The sequence below is a fragment of the Hyaena hyaena genome, unplaced genomic scaffold (genome assembly GCF_003009895.1).
Source record: "Hyaena hyaena isolate Hyena2069 unplaced genomic scaffold, ASM300989v1 scaffold_0, whole genome shotgun sequence".
NCBI lineage: Eukaryota > Metazoa > Chordata > Mammalia > Carnivora > Hyaenidae > Hyaena > Hyaena hyaena.
Genome location: NW_024080632.1, coordinates 5,363,954 through 5,380,155, shown reverse-complemented (window position 1 = coordinate 5,380,155; position 16,202 = coordinate 5,363,954). Strand labels below are relative to the sequence as shown.

Here is a 16,202-nt window from a genome sequence, read left to right as displayed (position 1 = left end):
GCACCTACCCACATGTCAGGCACAGTCTTATGGAATCCTCTGACAACAACCCTATTAGGGAGGGACAAATATTATCCTCATTTTCCAGATGAAGGAGATGAGGCATGGGAGAGCAGGTCACCTGCTCAAGATCACACTGTTGGTGAGAGGCAGAGCCAGGGCTGAGTCCAGAGGTCCCTGGCTCCTAGAAGCTGGGTGTTCAAACCAGCTGGGCTTGTTTTCCCAAAACCAGCTTTGCCTCCACCTCTTCTGTATCCATCTGCCTTGTCAAGGCTGGGCCCCACTTCCACGCTCTTTCACACCAGCCCTGTCTTTGCCACTCTTCTGTCCCCGCCTCAGGCCACACACCACTGTCGCTTTATGTCTCAAGTGCTCCAAACCTGGACTCTCCACCTCACACACCTCCGGAGGGGTCTTTCTAGAAGAGGCTTCTGGTGCTGCTGTCCTTATACACCAAAAGGGACTCTGTGGCACCTCCTCTGCTCATGAAACAAAGCGTAGACTTTGCTTGGCATTCAGGGCCCTCTGTCATACCCAGATGTGTTCCTAGCCTCGTCTTCTCCTCCAGTCTCCACATATTGTAGCTCCAGGTAGGTTTAGTGGCACTGCCTGCTCAACAGCCATTGAGGAATAATTACTCTTCATTTTAAGCTTTGTGTGTGCTATGCACTTAGCTAAGCTCTACACACACACGACCATCTCATTTAAATCTCATGACAAACCTGTACAGTAGGCACCATTTTACTGATGTGGAAACTGAAGCTTGGAATGAGGGGAAGTGACTTGCCCAAGATCAGCTCTCCAGTGACCAAACTGGGGCTCAAACCCAAATCTGCCCGATGCCAAGGCCTGTGCTCTTACTACTACATCTTATTCTCCGCGTTCCATTCTATCAGTCTTCCTAACCTGAGTGGAGATCTCACCCCCTCTGGGAAGTCTTCTCTATTGCCTGACTACAAAATAATCTCCTTCTCCTTCACATTTGCTTTCTTTCTTAGTGAACAGTGAATGTGGGTTCCTAATGGTGACCTGGCCTTCTTGTTGGACAGAGCCCAGTTCTTTCCATAGCCAGTCCAGGACAGAGCAGGATATGCAGCAGGCTGTAACATCTGACCAACTGTTAAAATCCTCTCTTGCTCTTGCTTTGCTGCACCCCTAGACTTGGCAGGCCCCCATCCTCCATCCCTGCTCATCTGTCCAAAATGTATGGTCCTACTGTATACAAAGCTCTGTGTTCTGGACTCCATCCGGTTCCCCAACAGCTAATGAGGGAGGTGCTCCTTCAAGCAGGGAGTCCACAGTGCAGCAGACAGGGTTGTTTGCTCACATAACCTGGGTTTTTCTCCCCGCCATAGGCACACAATGGTAGACTATATTTTCAGCCTCCCTTGAAATTGGACACGGCATTATAATTGAGTTCTGGTCAAAGGAACGTGGGCAAAAATAATGTGGCCGCTTCCAGGTTTGGACCTTGAAAATTTCCCAAGAGACCCACCATGTTTTCTCTTCCTTGCCGTATCAACAAAATGAAGGGGACTCCAGGGTACAGAGCCAAATGACATGACATGTCCGGATCCCTGAATGACTGCGTTGAACAGTCCCCATCCCCCATCAGCCAGCACCAGATTGTGACATGAGTGGGAAAGAATCTCCGGCTGTGTTCCATGTTGCTACAGGAATGAGCCTACGAGGACTCATGCAGACACATAGGGGTTCAAATCCCAGCTCTTCCACTTGGTGGCTAGGTGATGATGATGTCTCAACCTCTCTTGAGTCTCAGTTTCCTCCTTATAAAAGAAAGTCATCTCTATTTTAGAATTTTCGAGAGTACTCCACAACATCCCAGATATCAGACAACCAGCTTTGAGTGTGGCACCCAGCAGGTGCTCAATCAATGGGACAGTCCTCTTGCCCCCTGGCCTCATCTCTGTGTCTCAGTCCTTGGATCTCAGGGCAGGTTCTCTGCTTGGTTCTGGGACAGAGGATTTGGATAATCTTACTCTTTGCTGGTCTCCACTAATATTTGGTTTTATGTATTTTAATTAAGTGTTATTATTTTGTGCTTGTGCTGGGAATAATTTTATTACAGGGCAGGAGTTTAGAAACCTCAGAGGGGAAATAAATGAGAGACCTTTGTCTGTTGTAGTGTGGACTCTAGGGCCAGGAGAGTGGAAAGTGAGGAGACTTTAGGAAGTGGCTTTTGAGGGTGGGAAGGTAATGGGTGCCAGTGTGCCAGGGTGAGCCTGGTTCAAGGTGATGCGGTGCTTGGCAGGGTGAATCTGGGGGTGGACAGAGGCCGGGGCACAGGTGAGGGCCTGAGCACTTAGAATACCTCTCCCTGGCTTTTAGCCCCCCCTCAAGTCTCACTTCCTCCCTGCCTCAGGGCATTTGCACATACTGTTCCTTTTACCTGGAATACCATTCCTCCTTTCTTAGAGTTTTAGCCACATCTTCACATTCTTACTCTTGCTTTAGTTTATGGCTCATTTCCTCCTGGAAGCTCTCCCTGACATCTCAGGATGCTCTCTGAGCCCCATGAAACTCCCTGTCACAGCTCCTGCTACAGATGGTAATCCTACTATATTTACTTGCTGTGTAAATATCTGAATAATGTCTGTCTTCCCTCAGAAGGTCACCTCTGGGAGGGGATGGACTTTGTCTTATTTGCACCTGTACCTAGAACAGTGCCTGGCACACAGAAGGTACTCTGTAAATATTTGCTGAGTAAATAAATGAATGAAAAGTCAATTTACTCTCTTCTACACCCTGTACACCTAAAAGCAGGGGTCAGCAGACTTCTCCAGTAAAGGGCCAGATAATAAATATTTTTGGCTTTGCAGGACATACAGGTTCTGTTGCAACTACTGAACTCTGCTGTTGTGGTACGAAAGCAGCTACAGACAACATATAAGTGAATGAGCATGGCTGTGTTCCTGAAGAGCTTTATTTATAAAAGCAGGCTGTGGCCCAAGTGCCATAGTTTGTGGACCTCTGTCCTAAAGCCTGCCATCTGTAATGTTCTCACATGGTACAGGATTATTTCTGGTGGTGTGCTAGGGGCTGGCCTGTAGCAGCTTGCAAAAGCCGACTGTTAAATTTTCAGGAATTTTGCAAGCTGGTTGTTAAACACAGCCATTATTAAAAATTAAATCAAATGAACCTACAATTACAGTAAATAATTTATATTAAAAATAATGATACTACAAATGGAAGAATCTTGAGGACATTATGCTGAATGAAATTAGCCAGCCACAGAAAGACAACAACAGTATGATTCCACATACATGAATTACTTAGGGGAGCCACAATGAGATTCGGAAACAAGAATGGTGGTTGCCAGGGGTGGGGAATGAGGAGTTATTGTTTAATGGGTATGGAGTTTCAGTTTGGGAAGATGAAAAAAGTTAAGGAAATGGATGGTGGTGATGGTTACACAACAGTGTGAATGTATAATGCCACCAAACCATACACTTAAACACAGTTAAGATGGTGAACATTTGAAGTTACACGTATTTTACCACAAAAATTGGAAAAAAAAAAAAAAAAGGAAATACATATTCAGTATTCACTACTTCCTAATTATTTGATGACACTTCACTACTCTCTGTGCTGTGAGGTCCCTTACATCTATGACATCTGCGTGGTGAAATACTATACGAATGCCACTGGGCGTATCTTCCCAATTCCGTGTTGGCAGCTTGAAACTGGCCATGGCGGAAGTATTTACACCATGGAAAGCGGGAGATGATACAAATACCTGTCCCGCCCCTGGTCCCAGACCCCCGCCCCGCCTGTTGTCCAGCATTTTCCAGCACACCACCGGTTATTTCCATGTGTCTGGCTTCTCCAGTAGATGGTAAGTAAGCTTCTAGGGCAGAACTCCTCAAACACTAGAATTGCCAGCAGAAGCTTTTAAAGTCTGATGCCCCAGCGTCACACCAGACCGAGAACGCCAGCCACTCTGGGATGAGACCCAGGTCTCAGTGTCTTTTTTAAAGCCCTCAGGAGATTCCTCTGGGCAGTCAGTGTTGAAAGCCATTGGGTCAGTCTAAGGTTGAACATCTCAAACTTCAGAGGGCATGCAAATCACACCAAAGGACCTCGTTCAATTGCAGATTCTGATCCAGGAGATCTGGGGGAGGACGCTGGGAGGCTAAGACTGCATTTGTACCCAAGTGATGCAGATGCTGCTGGTCCAGGGACCACACCTGGAATAGCAAAGCCTTAGATGGAAGGATGCTGTCAGTTACTTAGAGGAAACGGTTTCCTTTATGCTTGGTGACCATGTGGTGACCTGCCTGTCTCTCCCTAATAAACAAGGTGGGCATTACAAGAACCCATTTTACATAGCAAGAGCCTGAGGCTGGTGAAGTGACCTGCCCAAGGTCCCACAGCCAAGAGCTGGTTTTTAATTTTTTTTAATTTTTTTTTAAGTTTTTTTTATTTATTCCTAGGAGAGAGAGAGAGAGAGAGAGAGACAGCGTGAGCAGGGGAGGGTCAGAGAGAGAGGGAGACACAGACTCCGAAATAGGCTCCAGGCTCTGAGCTGGCAGTCAGCACAGAGCCCGACGCGGGGCTCGAACCCACTACCGCGAGATCATGACCTAAGCGAAAGTTGGACGCCTAACCGACTAAGCCACCCAGGCGCCCCAAGAGCTGGTTTTTTAGACCCCAAATCCAGTGATTGAGGCCACTCTGGGTATGTGGATTACATGGACCTGAAACTGCATCCAGGCCTTTCCTTTTCCTTGCTCTGTGACCCTAGGTGGGTTTCTTACCCTCTCTGGGCCTCATTCCTGCCACTCATGGCACAGGGAGGGGTTGACTGTGATATTGTGATGAGGGTCTTATGCAGGGCTCACCTCACAGGACACTCACATCTAGGAAGTTCCCTGCTAAACTTGGGGATGCCGACAACATTCAATAATCATGGTTCTACAGTCCCGCCTCTGGGAGGTTTGCCCCACATCAAACTCCTTATCTGCTTGGATCCTCCTAGCCTCCCTGGGGGTGGAGGCTGTTACCATTCCTATTTTACAGTCAATGAAACTAAAAACCCTGCCAAAGGAGAGAGCTGGGATTTGAATCCAGGGGCAACTCTAGGCTTATGTCATTTCCACTCCACCAAGGGCACCTGATGAATAAGTAATTCATGTTCACCCTCTCACTGTCAGTGCTTAGCATAGTTCCTGGCACACAACAAGTGCTCAACTATTGTCTGAACACGAGTGAATAAGAATGCTCACCATCTCAGCCCCGGCGTCTTGCACCATTCATGCCTGGCACATAGTAGGTGCTCAACAGAGATCTACTCGATGGATGTAGGAGTGACTGTGAATGGCCACACGTCCCATGCTTGTGTTGGGGGCTAGCTGCTGCAGTAGCTGCTGTTTTGCTCGTTGCCACCCCCCGGCAGACAGAGTGCTAAGAGACACTTGGCTGACAGTGCCACGAGATGGATGTGCGCCTGGCGGCCTCACCTCCCCACCGACTGGCCCCGCATGGCCTTCCATAATGCAGTCCATTAAAAGGCTTGTAAATTTTCATACACGAAAGCCTACCATGGCGTCAGCATAGACTAATTGTTGTTAAATGTGCGGGAATGTTACCGCCACACCGCCGGAATGATCACTCTTCCCAGCCTGGCCCAGACGCCAACCCATTCCTCTGCAGGCGGAAAGCTTACAACGTTCGCACAAGGCCAAAAAGCAATTCGTGTCAAAAAGATCAATAATATAAAAATAAAGCATGAGAATTCTAGTTAAAGGGAATGTCATATAAATATGTGGTTCACGTCCATGATTCCAAGATTAAAAAAAATCAATCAATATCGTTCTTTAGATGATGTTATTTCTAATGAGAAATACCCGGAACAACTGCAAATAACTGCTTAACTGGGGGGAAAAAAGCATTAATAATTTACTTTATAAGGCATATGATACCGAATGAAAGAGGATCGCTGCTGGTTCTTAATTTGGTTGTAATGCAGCGTGACAGGCTCAATGACGTTTTGGTGGGTTCTTAAAATTAAATTCAGAAGGATGTTCAGCTCATTTTAAGTTGTACCCCAAGCTGGGCCAGGTAAAACCAAAGGGGTAAGACTCACTATGGAAGCCAAGGAGACTTGCACCATCAACGTTATTAAGTCATCAAAGAGGAGGGAGTGTGTGTGTACATGTGCAAGCTGGGGGCAGTGGGAGGGACAGAGGTACCTCTCACTGCATCTTGGAAGCATCACCCTGTTTATAGAGCAATGTCTATATGCCAAGTTCTGAGCTGAATGTGCAGACCTGGGTTTGAATCCCAGCTCCCTTGAGGGGTTGGGCTTCCCTGGAGGATTCGGTCTGAAAAAGCTCAGCAAAGCCCCATCTGAAAGGCATCATGTGGCTGAGTGATGAGGGCCTCCCCAGCCCTAACCACCTGCAAGTGTCCAATTCTGGCCCTCACTCTAGACTCCATCTCCTCAGTGTTTCCTGTACTGCTGTGCCTCTGTTTAGCTCTCCAAACTGAGGTTTGCATCTTCCAGACTCTGCTCTGTTGGTGAAGAGCTGTGTGAGCGCAGGCCAGCAGCCAACCTCTCTGAGCCCTGATTTCTCACCTGTAGTAGGGGATGATACCAGCAGCACCTCTCTCACTGTTGCTAAGAGGTAGTGATACGTGAGAGGCTTTACTAACGGCTCAATAAACTTTGCTGGCTAAACACCCAGGCTGAACTATTCACCACCACATGCTGGCTACTGAGCCTCAGTTACCTCATCTGAGAAATTGGTGAGACCACAGCCTACTCATGAGGCTTGGTGGAGGAATAAATGTGATGAGACAAGTCTCAACTCATCCACTTGAAATGCTGACTTAAGTTCAAGAAGCGCTCACTACATGCTGGGCTTTGTTCTTGTGGCTTTTTAAGTATTGACTCAATTAATCCTCACATGCATCCTATGAGGTGGGTACTATTATTATCTCCATTAAAAAAACACGAAAACTGAGGCCCAGAGAGGTTAAGTGACTTGCTCAGGGTTACACAGCCAGGAAGCAGGGAGCTAGGATACAAGCCAGTGCCAGTCTGGGTCTAGAGCCCATGCTTGCCCCCAGTGCTGGTCTTTCCCGGAGGTCCTTCTGGGCAGCAAGGCATTTTCTTCCTGGTCTTGCTGGCTGGTCAGGACTACATGTGTCTAAAGTCAGTTGTGGCCCTAAGGAGGAGGCCTCACTTACAAAGGATGGTCATGACAGTGCTGGGAGCCACTGACAAGGGGTAGTTTGGGGAGCAAGAGAATTACGGCATCAAAAATAGCTGGACGAGCAAATAATGTTAAAAGGCAAAAAGGAAAAAAAAAAGGCCCTGAAATTAAATTTCAGCTCAAAGGGAAGAGCGGGAGTCCTGCAGGCATATGCAAAACAAAGGAGCACAGGGACCAAATTAGGACATGGCAGGCAGGGCTGGGGGGCTGGGCCCAGGTAGGAAGAGACATGTCTGTTTCAGGTGATCTGATCTGTGAGGACCCCCTCCATGTCTTTCTCAGGCAGCTTGGCTGCAGGAACACAGATTGACCTGCTGAGAATCTCATCCTGAGTTAGGAACCCGTTCCCTGCCCATGACTGCCTGGAAGGGAAAAAGGATCCTGGGTGTTTGGGGCTGGGATAGACGGTGTCAAAGCCAATGATGACTTCCGGCTCTGGGCACTGGATGGAAGTGGTGAGCAAAGCAGGGGCTCCAGTAGAGGGTACAAGGGGTTCAGCCTCCTCCTCTCAATCACTCTGCCTCCATGCCATCTGATTAGCAGTTGGAGGGATCCTACTGAAACCTGAGCCAAACCTGGTCCCCCCTCTACTATAAAGTCTCCCGTGGCTCCCACCTAATTCGGAGTCACAGCCAAAGTCCTTAAAGTAGCCCCGAGGCCTTGAATGTTCTGGCACCCGTAAAGAGGACTTAGGCTAAGTGTCATGGTGGACAAGGGCAAGGGCTGTGCTGTGAAAGGTGGCAGTGGTGGGTGTGTGTCCAAGCCTGACCGGGAAGCAGGGTTGGTTAGGAGAGCTTCCTTATTCCCTGAGGATCTGACACTTGAAAGGAGTGAATCAGAAAAAGAGGTATAGGGAGAGCATTCCAGGCAGAGATAACAGCAAGTACATACACCTGAGCTAGGGAACAAGTTAGGCTGTTGCTGGCTGAGGTGAGAGGCAGGCAGGGGCCAGATAATGGTGGGGCCCACTGGCCTTGGGCTTCTGCCCTAAGGACTTTCCTGATCCCATGCCACCCTCCTGGGTCTGAATCCATGCCCCCTCACTTCTTTCCCTGCTTTAGGTACAGACTTGGGCACTAGATGAATGCTGGTCATCTCCTCCCTGAGCCTCGGTTTCCTCATCTGTAAAAGGGGGTAATCGCAGAACCTCTCCCTGACAGAAATCTTATGAAAAACACAGGATATAGCCGTGAGAAAGTATGCAGTATATAGTAGCATGCAATAAAAGTCACCTTGGGAGAATTGTCTAACAAAGGCAAGGCCCACCTTCAGGGCCAAGCCTGGCTGCTTACTGACAACAGTGGGCAATGAGGCTTAGCGATACCCAGCTCCAGAGGCGGCACTGCGGGCATCCTGGCCTGGGTCTGATCAACCACAAGATTCTGGCAGGTGGATGTGGTCAAAAGAAGGGAATTTCCAGCTCTCTGCCCACCTGAAAGTGAGAGGCGCTCAGGGTAGACAGTGTTGGGCACCTTTGGCTGGGTGAAGCCTGCAGGGAAGGGTCTGTAAGGCTTCGAACTATAGGAGGTCATGATATCATATCTCCAACCATGGTGGCATGCCTGAAACCCATCTGAATAGGGGGGAACAGTGTCCCCATCCCATCTGACAGATGGCACAGTAGAGGACATCTGACTGGACTAGAGTTACATATATCTATTTGTTGGCTGGTTGATTGAGCCACCAACTCACCCAACAAACACTCACCGAGAGGGAGCTGTCAAGCTGGTGGGCATAGGGCTCTGCTTTGCCACGTAAACAGCCTGGAGGGGCAGCAGTGAGTCTCCATCTTTTGCTTCCTTGCAAATCCCTGACTCACCACTACTTTTCTGCTCCTCTGCACACAGACCTTCCATCTGCCCTGACCTTGAGCCATCGGGGTTTCTCTCGGAGTTGTGCCCTAATCCCATCAGAAGAAACACAAAGGAGAAGAGACAAAATCATCAAAACTATTGACACTCCCCGCCTGGGCATCTGCAGGGCAATGCCAGGCCCAGAGCTGAGCAGGCGGTGTGCCTTCTGTGTGCCCTGGCTTCTGCTCTGGGAGTGCCCGTCACTCGCCCTCTGGAGTGAGGGGAGATGGCTGCACTCGGAAGACATGGACGCCTGGGGAAAGTGTTTGGGGAGAGCTGAAATCTGCCAAAAGGCTGAGGGAAGTGAGCTGGGGTGGAGGAGAAAAGGAAGAAGGTGGAAGAGAGGAGGGGAGAGGAGGGAGGGAGGAGGGAGCTAAGGATCAGGGGAAGGAGGGAAGGAACTGGCACTCTGCAGATCCCAGATATTCTGGTGATCTATTGCTGTGTAACCAACTGCCTGAAAATGGTGTGGCTCAAAACAATGACTTCTTACTGTCTCTCACGGTTCTGTGGCCTGACAGGGCTCAGCTGGGCAGCTCTCTTGTCACCTCTCAGGCAGTCACAGCCAGTGGCAGCTCAGCCACAGTTGCCTGGTGGCTCCACTGGGCTGGATGGCCAGTGAGGCTCCCTGACTCACGCCTGGTGCCTTGGTGCTGCCTGCCTCTCTCCTCCATGTGGAGTGTCATCCCCTAGCGCCTCTCCGTACAGGGCGGGCTTCTTGGGGAAGTCACACTTCTTACATGAATGCTGGGCTGGACAAGGCAGGAGACAGAATCACCAGTCTGGCGAAGGCTTCCTGCTGGTACTGGCAGAGGGTCACTTCCACCACATTCTATTGGTTGCAGTGGACACAGACCCAGACTCAAAGAATGGAGAAACAGGCTCCAGTTCTTGAGGGGGTAATGCCAGACACAATGCAGCTATGCAGGGGAGGAGTGTGAATGTGAAGCTCCGAAAAGAAGCAGAAGTTCTAGGAGGAAACCAAGAGGCCTCCGGTGAGCTCTTGACACACTCCTGGACATTATTTCATTCACAGGGACTGAACTCCTAGTGACATTCCTTAAGGGAAGAGATGGTGTCTCACCATCTTTGGACCTCCCACAGCTTTCACCGGGAGCCTGGCACATAGTAGGTACTTTACAAAAGTCTGTTAAGTGGACCTGCAAGGCGCCAAGGGGGCTCACACAAATACTTGCCCTCCCCCACATCAAGCGGCGTCTAGTTAACTGCAAGATCGTGACCTTCACTGGGTCCAGCATCTACAATACCACATGGAATGCAATAGGGCTACAGTAAAGGTTTGTTGAGTGACTAAATGATTGCATGGACTCAACAGATGAATACGTCTCTTACAAGTGGCACCTTGGTCTCATTTCTAAGCTCCTAGAAGGTGGTCTTGCCACACAAGCTCCCTCAGACCTTGAGAGAAAGAGAGAATATCTTGGCCCCGTGCCACCAAACACACCCACCACAAAGAGAACCAATGACTCACCAGCCACCTGACAGAGGATCTCACTGAACCTCAGGCAATCCTATGAGCTGTCACAGTGGAGGAAACAGTGGCTCACAGACAATGAAGTCACTTGGCCAAAGTCACATAAGCTTGTCAGTGTCCAGGTGGGACTTAGACCTTGGATGTCTGATGGCCATGCTCTCCTCCCTCCCCTGGGGGTTAGAGGCTCTGCAACAGCCCCCTTGGCGCCAAACTGAAGTGTTTCCATCAGGCCCAGGTTAATGTGTCTGTTCCAACTCAACCAGAGGGTTTTCCATCATTCAGGCTACATCCCCTTCCTGCTGGAAGAAGAAGGAAGCAGAGGGAAAAAAATCTCACAGTGGCCGGGCCGTCTTCCTGGCCAGGCCAGCACACACACTCCTTAGAAAAGTTTCACCTCTGGTTTAGCATAACAAAACTTTTAATTTAGATGTTTTCATCTCTCTCTCCAAGTAAAAATAAGTTTAAAATAATGACTGTAATAAATGAAGGTAATTAATTGTAGTTTGTTCCTTTACTGTCTAGTCAGCTTAATTTTACCTTTTCAACTAATAATGAGAAAATAATTTTTGTGCTCGGAGGGTTAATGATATGTAACTGCGAGAGCTGCTAATTGCATGTTGCAATCCATCCATCAACAACCCCATCTGTGCGACTTGATTATGTTTGCTAAATTATTGCTTTGAATTATCTTTCATAAAGCAACTTTTGTAATTAGTGGGGTTTTCGTCTTGCTCTTTTCTCTGCGCGCAAGGATATTCAAACTTTGGCCATTTCAAGCTGTCTCCATTAAGCCACCTTCTCTGGCTGTCTTTGTTTCCCTGAGCAGGGGGATCAAGACTGTCCTTTAAGCAATCAAGGCGGAGAGAAAAAGCTTCCTTGATTCACAGCAGGGCAAATTCACTTCCTCTCTGCACCCCTCCCACCAGCATGAGCTGGTGTGTGTGCGCGCGCGCGCACACACACACACACACACACACACACAAAAGAAAAAGAAAAAGGCCCACACATATACAGAATGAAAAGATAAAAAGGATGCCCAGATTCTGTATATACCAGGGCTGGTGGAATGAAATTAAGGAATGAACTTGAACATGTTATATTTCAACACGAGGCCCACACTGGGGAAGAAGGAATGACGGGCACGATATTCAGCCCCGGCGTTTTATGGGCTACTTTATGTGACTAGAGATGGTGTTTGCCTCAGGGAATATTCCTGGGAGGTGATTAATGCCCTCTTGGGAATCCTCTGCTCAGAGCCTGGGGCCTGGTGGATCGTGAGAGGGAAGTGGCATAAAGGATGAACCCTCATTAAAAAAATTAAAATGAAAATCAAATTTGGATTATGAACGGCTTGTGCACGAGCAGTTTGTTCTGGACGAAGAAGAAGATGCTTTTTATTAACACCTTTCTTCGGCGGTGTTTCTCCCTGGAGGCGCGGGGAGGGACATGGCGGCTGCAACGGATTAGTCAATAGATCATGAGGAAAGCAGGGGTTTCAGGAATAAAACTCTAGATAAATGTAGTCTTTTTGGCACATTAAAGGGACGATGGAAAGCCCTCTTCAGAAAATTAACAAAGTTATTTGGAGATCCTCAGCCATTAAAACAGTGTGAATTCAACATGCCACATGAATTTGGAAATGAGATTTCAGCTTTGTCTTCCCTTTTGGACTAGCTGAAACTTTCTCTCCTTCCGTAAGTTACTGAGTACCAATGGTGTACCAGACACTGTGTCAATTGCCTTCACCCTTAGTTCTTTGCATCTTTACTGTTAACTTCCATTTGCCAGAGCAGGAAAGCTGCAGCTCAGAGAGGTTAAGGAAGCTCTCCCCAGATGCACAGCTAGGTAAGCAGCAGGGCTGAGATTCAAGCTAGGCCTGCCTCAGTTTGATTCGTACATGCTCTCTGTCACACTGCACTGGCTGTTCTCTGGAACATCACCCATATGAAACACTGAACTCCTTCTCCTATGGAAAAGATGATGGAAGTTACACCTGCTTCCTATAGGGACAGAAAGCCCCCTTCTTCTGGAAAAAAGCCTTGAACACCTACTTAGGAAAGAGGCAGATTCCAGCCCATGCATAGCAGAGGCCAAATAAAACTGTACTGGAGGAGACTGATAACAGGAATGATAAAATAACCAGGACTACCAGCATAAGGCAATATTCTAAGCACTTCATGGGCATTAACTTTGTTCTTCCTCAATCACAACCCTATGAAGGAGGTACAATTATTACCCAGTTTTACAGATAAGGAAACAAAGGCACTGAGAGGTTAAGTAACCTGCATAAGGTCAAACAGTGAGGAAGTGGCAGAGGCAGCGTTCAAACACAGGTAGGCTCCAGAATCTGCTCTTTATTGGCCAGTAGCTTTCTATGTGCCAGGCCTTGCATTAAAACCTTTCACTGCATTATATCTCAGTCCACAAAACAACACAAAAAAGTCTGGAGTGTCTTTATTCCCATGAACAGATAGGGAAACTGAGGCTTTAAGTGGCTAAGAGACGCATCACCCACAGCCCAAGCAAGGGACAGCTGAAAAAGTGCTGCTCAGTGCCTGGCCTCGGGCTGGGCACAGGAATCAGCTGCCCGAGAGGGCTTGTGTGCCGAGCACCCCTCATGGGACCAATGCTTGGCAGATGGGAATCTCTTTTCTAAAAAAACACGAAGCCATGACAACAAATTCCCATTATTGGTCTTCTTTCTGGTTTGTTTTTTCCCCCTTTCAGCTCAGGCACCTCACAACCAAATGAATCAATACCGGATGGCCCTATAAATAAATAAGCACATCAGTCAACTCAGTAATAAAATGAAGGGATGAAAAATATGGAAATCAGCGACATTTGTGTAAATCCAGTTATTGTTTACTTTAATATTGCCTTATGCGCTTACGTGCTTCCAAAGAGACAGATTTAAAGTAATGTGGCGCTTGGCGGATGACAGACTTAAAATGCATCTCCACTGGACAGCTCTGAAAAGGGCCAGCCCTTCCAAGGTCCTGCCTGAGTCCAGGGGAGACTGAGAAGAGCCCCCTACAGATAGAACATTTGACAAACAGCTTCCCCTTCCTTCCACTACCCTGCCTCAGGGTAATTCCATTCTCTTCCTCGCCCGCTCCCTTGCCAGTGGGACAAGCAGACGTTCTCCTTGTCCTGGTCACAGAGTCAAGCCAAGAGGAGAAATGGCAGAGGTTCAGCCTCATCACAGGGCACCAGGAAGGCCAAAGAAACAACTGGCTGAAGATAGCTCAGCTGCTGCCAAAGGACACAGGGCCCGATGAGTTGTCAGGAAAGAACACTATACTCAGATGGTGGGTCAGTAGAGAGGATTTCAGGGTGGGCTGGTAACTGGACTTATCTGTAAGACGGCCTTAGAGAATCAAGCGGAATGCCAGGGGAGAGCAAAGGTCACTGAGGACAAACTTCTTGATTTAAAAAATGGGAAACCAAGCTTGGAAGGTGAGGTGGTTCATTCAAGGTCACAGACACTCTGCAAAGCAGAGCTGGCGTAAGGCTGGACAAAGTCTGGGAAGAGGGAGATTCTTTGGGATCAGACACTGGCATCCCATCAATGGAACAGAGAACCCATTCTTATTATGTCACCATTGGCTGATCTAGAAAGAATGGGGTGGAGTGTGCAATGGGGGTGGAGAGGTTTCTCCCAAGCTTCCAGAGGCTGCAGCCTCCTCTGGCAACTCCAGGTGGGATAGGAGAGGGAACGAGGGAATGTTTCTGTGACATGCCATTGGCCTTGGATCTTACCTCAGCTTGGAAGCTTTTTAATACAGGAGCCACCATCTCTCTGATTTCCTGAAAAAGAGATCAGCGAAGAGTTCACTACAGTGCCAGGTGGGTACCCCCGTGGCCCCTGCTTGCAGTGCACTGTTGTCCCCTAGGTCAGCATTTCCCAAATGTGTCCTGTGGGATGTGCGCTCTGTGGGATTTCATAAGGATTTCTTATATATACACCTACACACAGATACATTCACATGCATACACACACACAGGGTGCCAAGCCAAATCAGACTGGGAAAGAGAGTCCAACATCAAGTTTCTTCCCTGCAAGACTTTTTGGAGCCTTTAGTATAATGTGCATTGTGAATTTCTGGAAGTGGGGGGAAGGAAATAGCATTTCCCGAATAGATCTGATCATGGAATACTCTTATGCAAAGTACTCTTGGGGACTGATGGTGCCTCATGTGATACTCTTTGGAGCAGGGTGGGGGGAGGCCTGGGTTGGGGGTGCTGGAGAGGTGGCCTCAACTCTCCACACCCAGCCCCATGTCACCAAAGTCTCTTCACAAAAACCTTGTGTCCTTGAAGTATGAGCTCAGGGCTATCTCCTCCAGGTGGCCATCTCTGCTTCCCCCCACCCAAATGCCCCTCTCGTAAACACTTCACTTTGCGTTTTAGCAACACCACTTCTGTACTTGTCTCTCCTTCCTCACCTGAATGTGCAGCTTCTGGGGACTTGCAGGGCCACCTTTGTGGTGCCCAGCTCAAAGGAAGTGCTCTGTGAATGCCTAATAAACTCTATGGCAGTGGGCTGTCTTTAGAAGGGAGCATCCTACTTCTGGGCCTCAATTCCCTGTCTTTTACAAAGGACCATGAGGTTCCCAGCCCCAAGGGCTCCCTGCTTGTCTCCTGTCAGTTCTCCCCAACACACAAGAGGGAGGCTTTTTAGAACCTAGTGTTGTAAGATTCCAACCCTAAATGCTTCAGTTTCCTCTGAGACCCATTGGTGACTCCATGACTGCTGTCATTCGTGGCCCACAAGAAACTCCCATGGAAGGGGAGGAGATGAGAAGGACTCAAGAGTGTGGGGAGACAGGTGGCAGCAGGGAGAAGTGGAAAGGAAGACATGGGTACAAGATACTTAGGTTAAGGTAAAGACTAAATTCCTTAATTATGAAATAAGGTTGTGCTACTGTCCCTGGAAACGATCCCTCTTCTGGGTCGTGGGTGCCCCTCCTCACTGATTGGTGTTCCTCAGGGCTCCTCAGGGCCAGTATTATACTGATGGTATGCTGGGTGTCTTCAGGCGGCACATAGGAGTGCATGTGAATCTATCTAGTGGATCTGATCACAAGGAACTATGGGGTTCATAGGCTGAGCCATGGAAAAGGAAATGCATGAAAACCTAAGGACCCAGGTTGTGAATTCAAATATCCAAAGAGCCCGGGGGGACGTGGACATGAAGAAGGCAGGCTGGGAGGTCCCGTGGCAAATGTTGGCAAGCACTGTACGATGGGGGTGCAGCTGCTCAAGTCCAGCTGGTGACTGCCATGTGGGCATGGAGCCTCTGTGTGACCAGATCTACCAAGGAATCTCAAGATACTGGAAATTTGGGGTTTTGGGTAAAATCTTCTGAGATGCTAAATGTTGGTAACTTACTGTAAAACTTGAAAGACTTTATAGACCAAATAAAATATATCAGTAGGAAACCTCTGGTCCAGGTGCAGGAAACATTAGTGCTGGAAGGGGCATCAGAAACCATCTCTCCCGTTCCCTGAATTTAAATTAACGGGAGACCAAAGCCCTCAGAAGGGCTGGCTTGCTCAAGTCCCAACATGAGCATGTGGCTCAGCTGTAATCTGAATGCAGGTCAACAGACAACCC

The 16,202-nt window shown here is 48.4% G+C and overlaps 1 protein-coding gene across 1 annotated transcript in view; it reads right to left on the bottom strand.

Annotated features, from left to right (window-relative positions):
- Positions 1-16,202, bottom strand: part of CUX2 (cut like homeobox 2) — a 260,307-nt gene that overhangs the window by 82,273 nt on the left and 161,832 nt on the right. Inside the window, exon 4 of the mRNA XM_039220192.1 lies at positions 14,346-14,393. Coding sequence (XP_039076123.1) covers positions 14,346-14,393 — 48 coding nt within the window. The remainder of the gene's footprint in view (positions 1-14,345; positions 14,394-16,202) is intronic.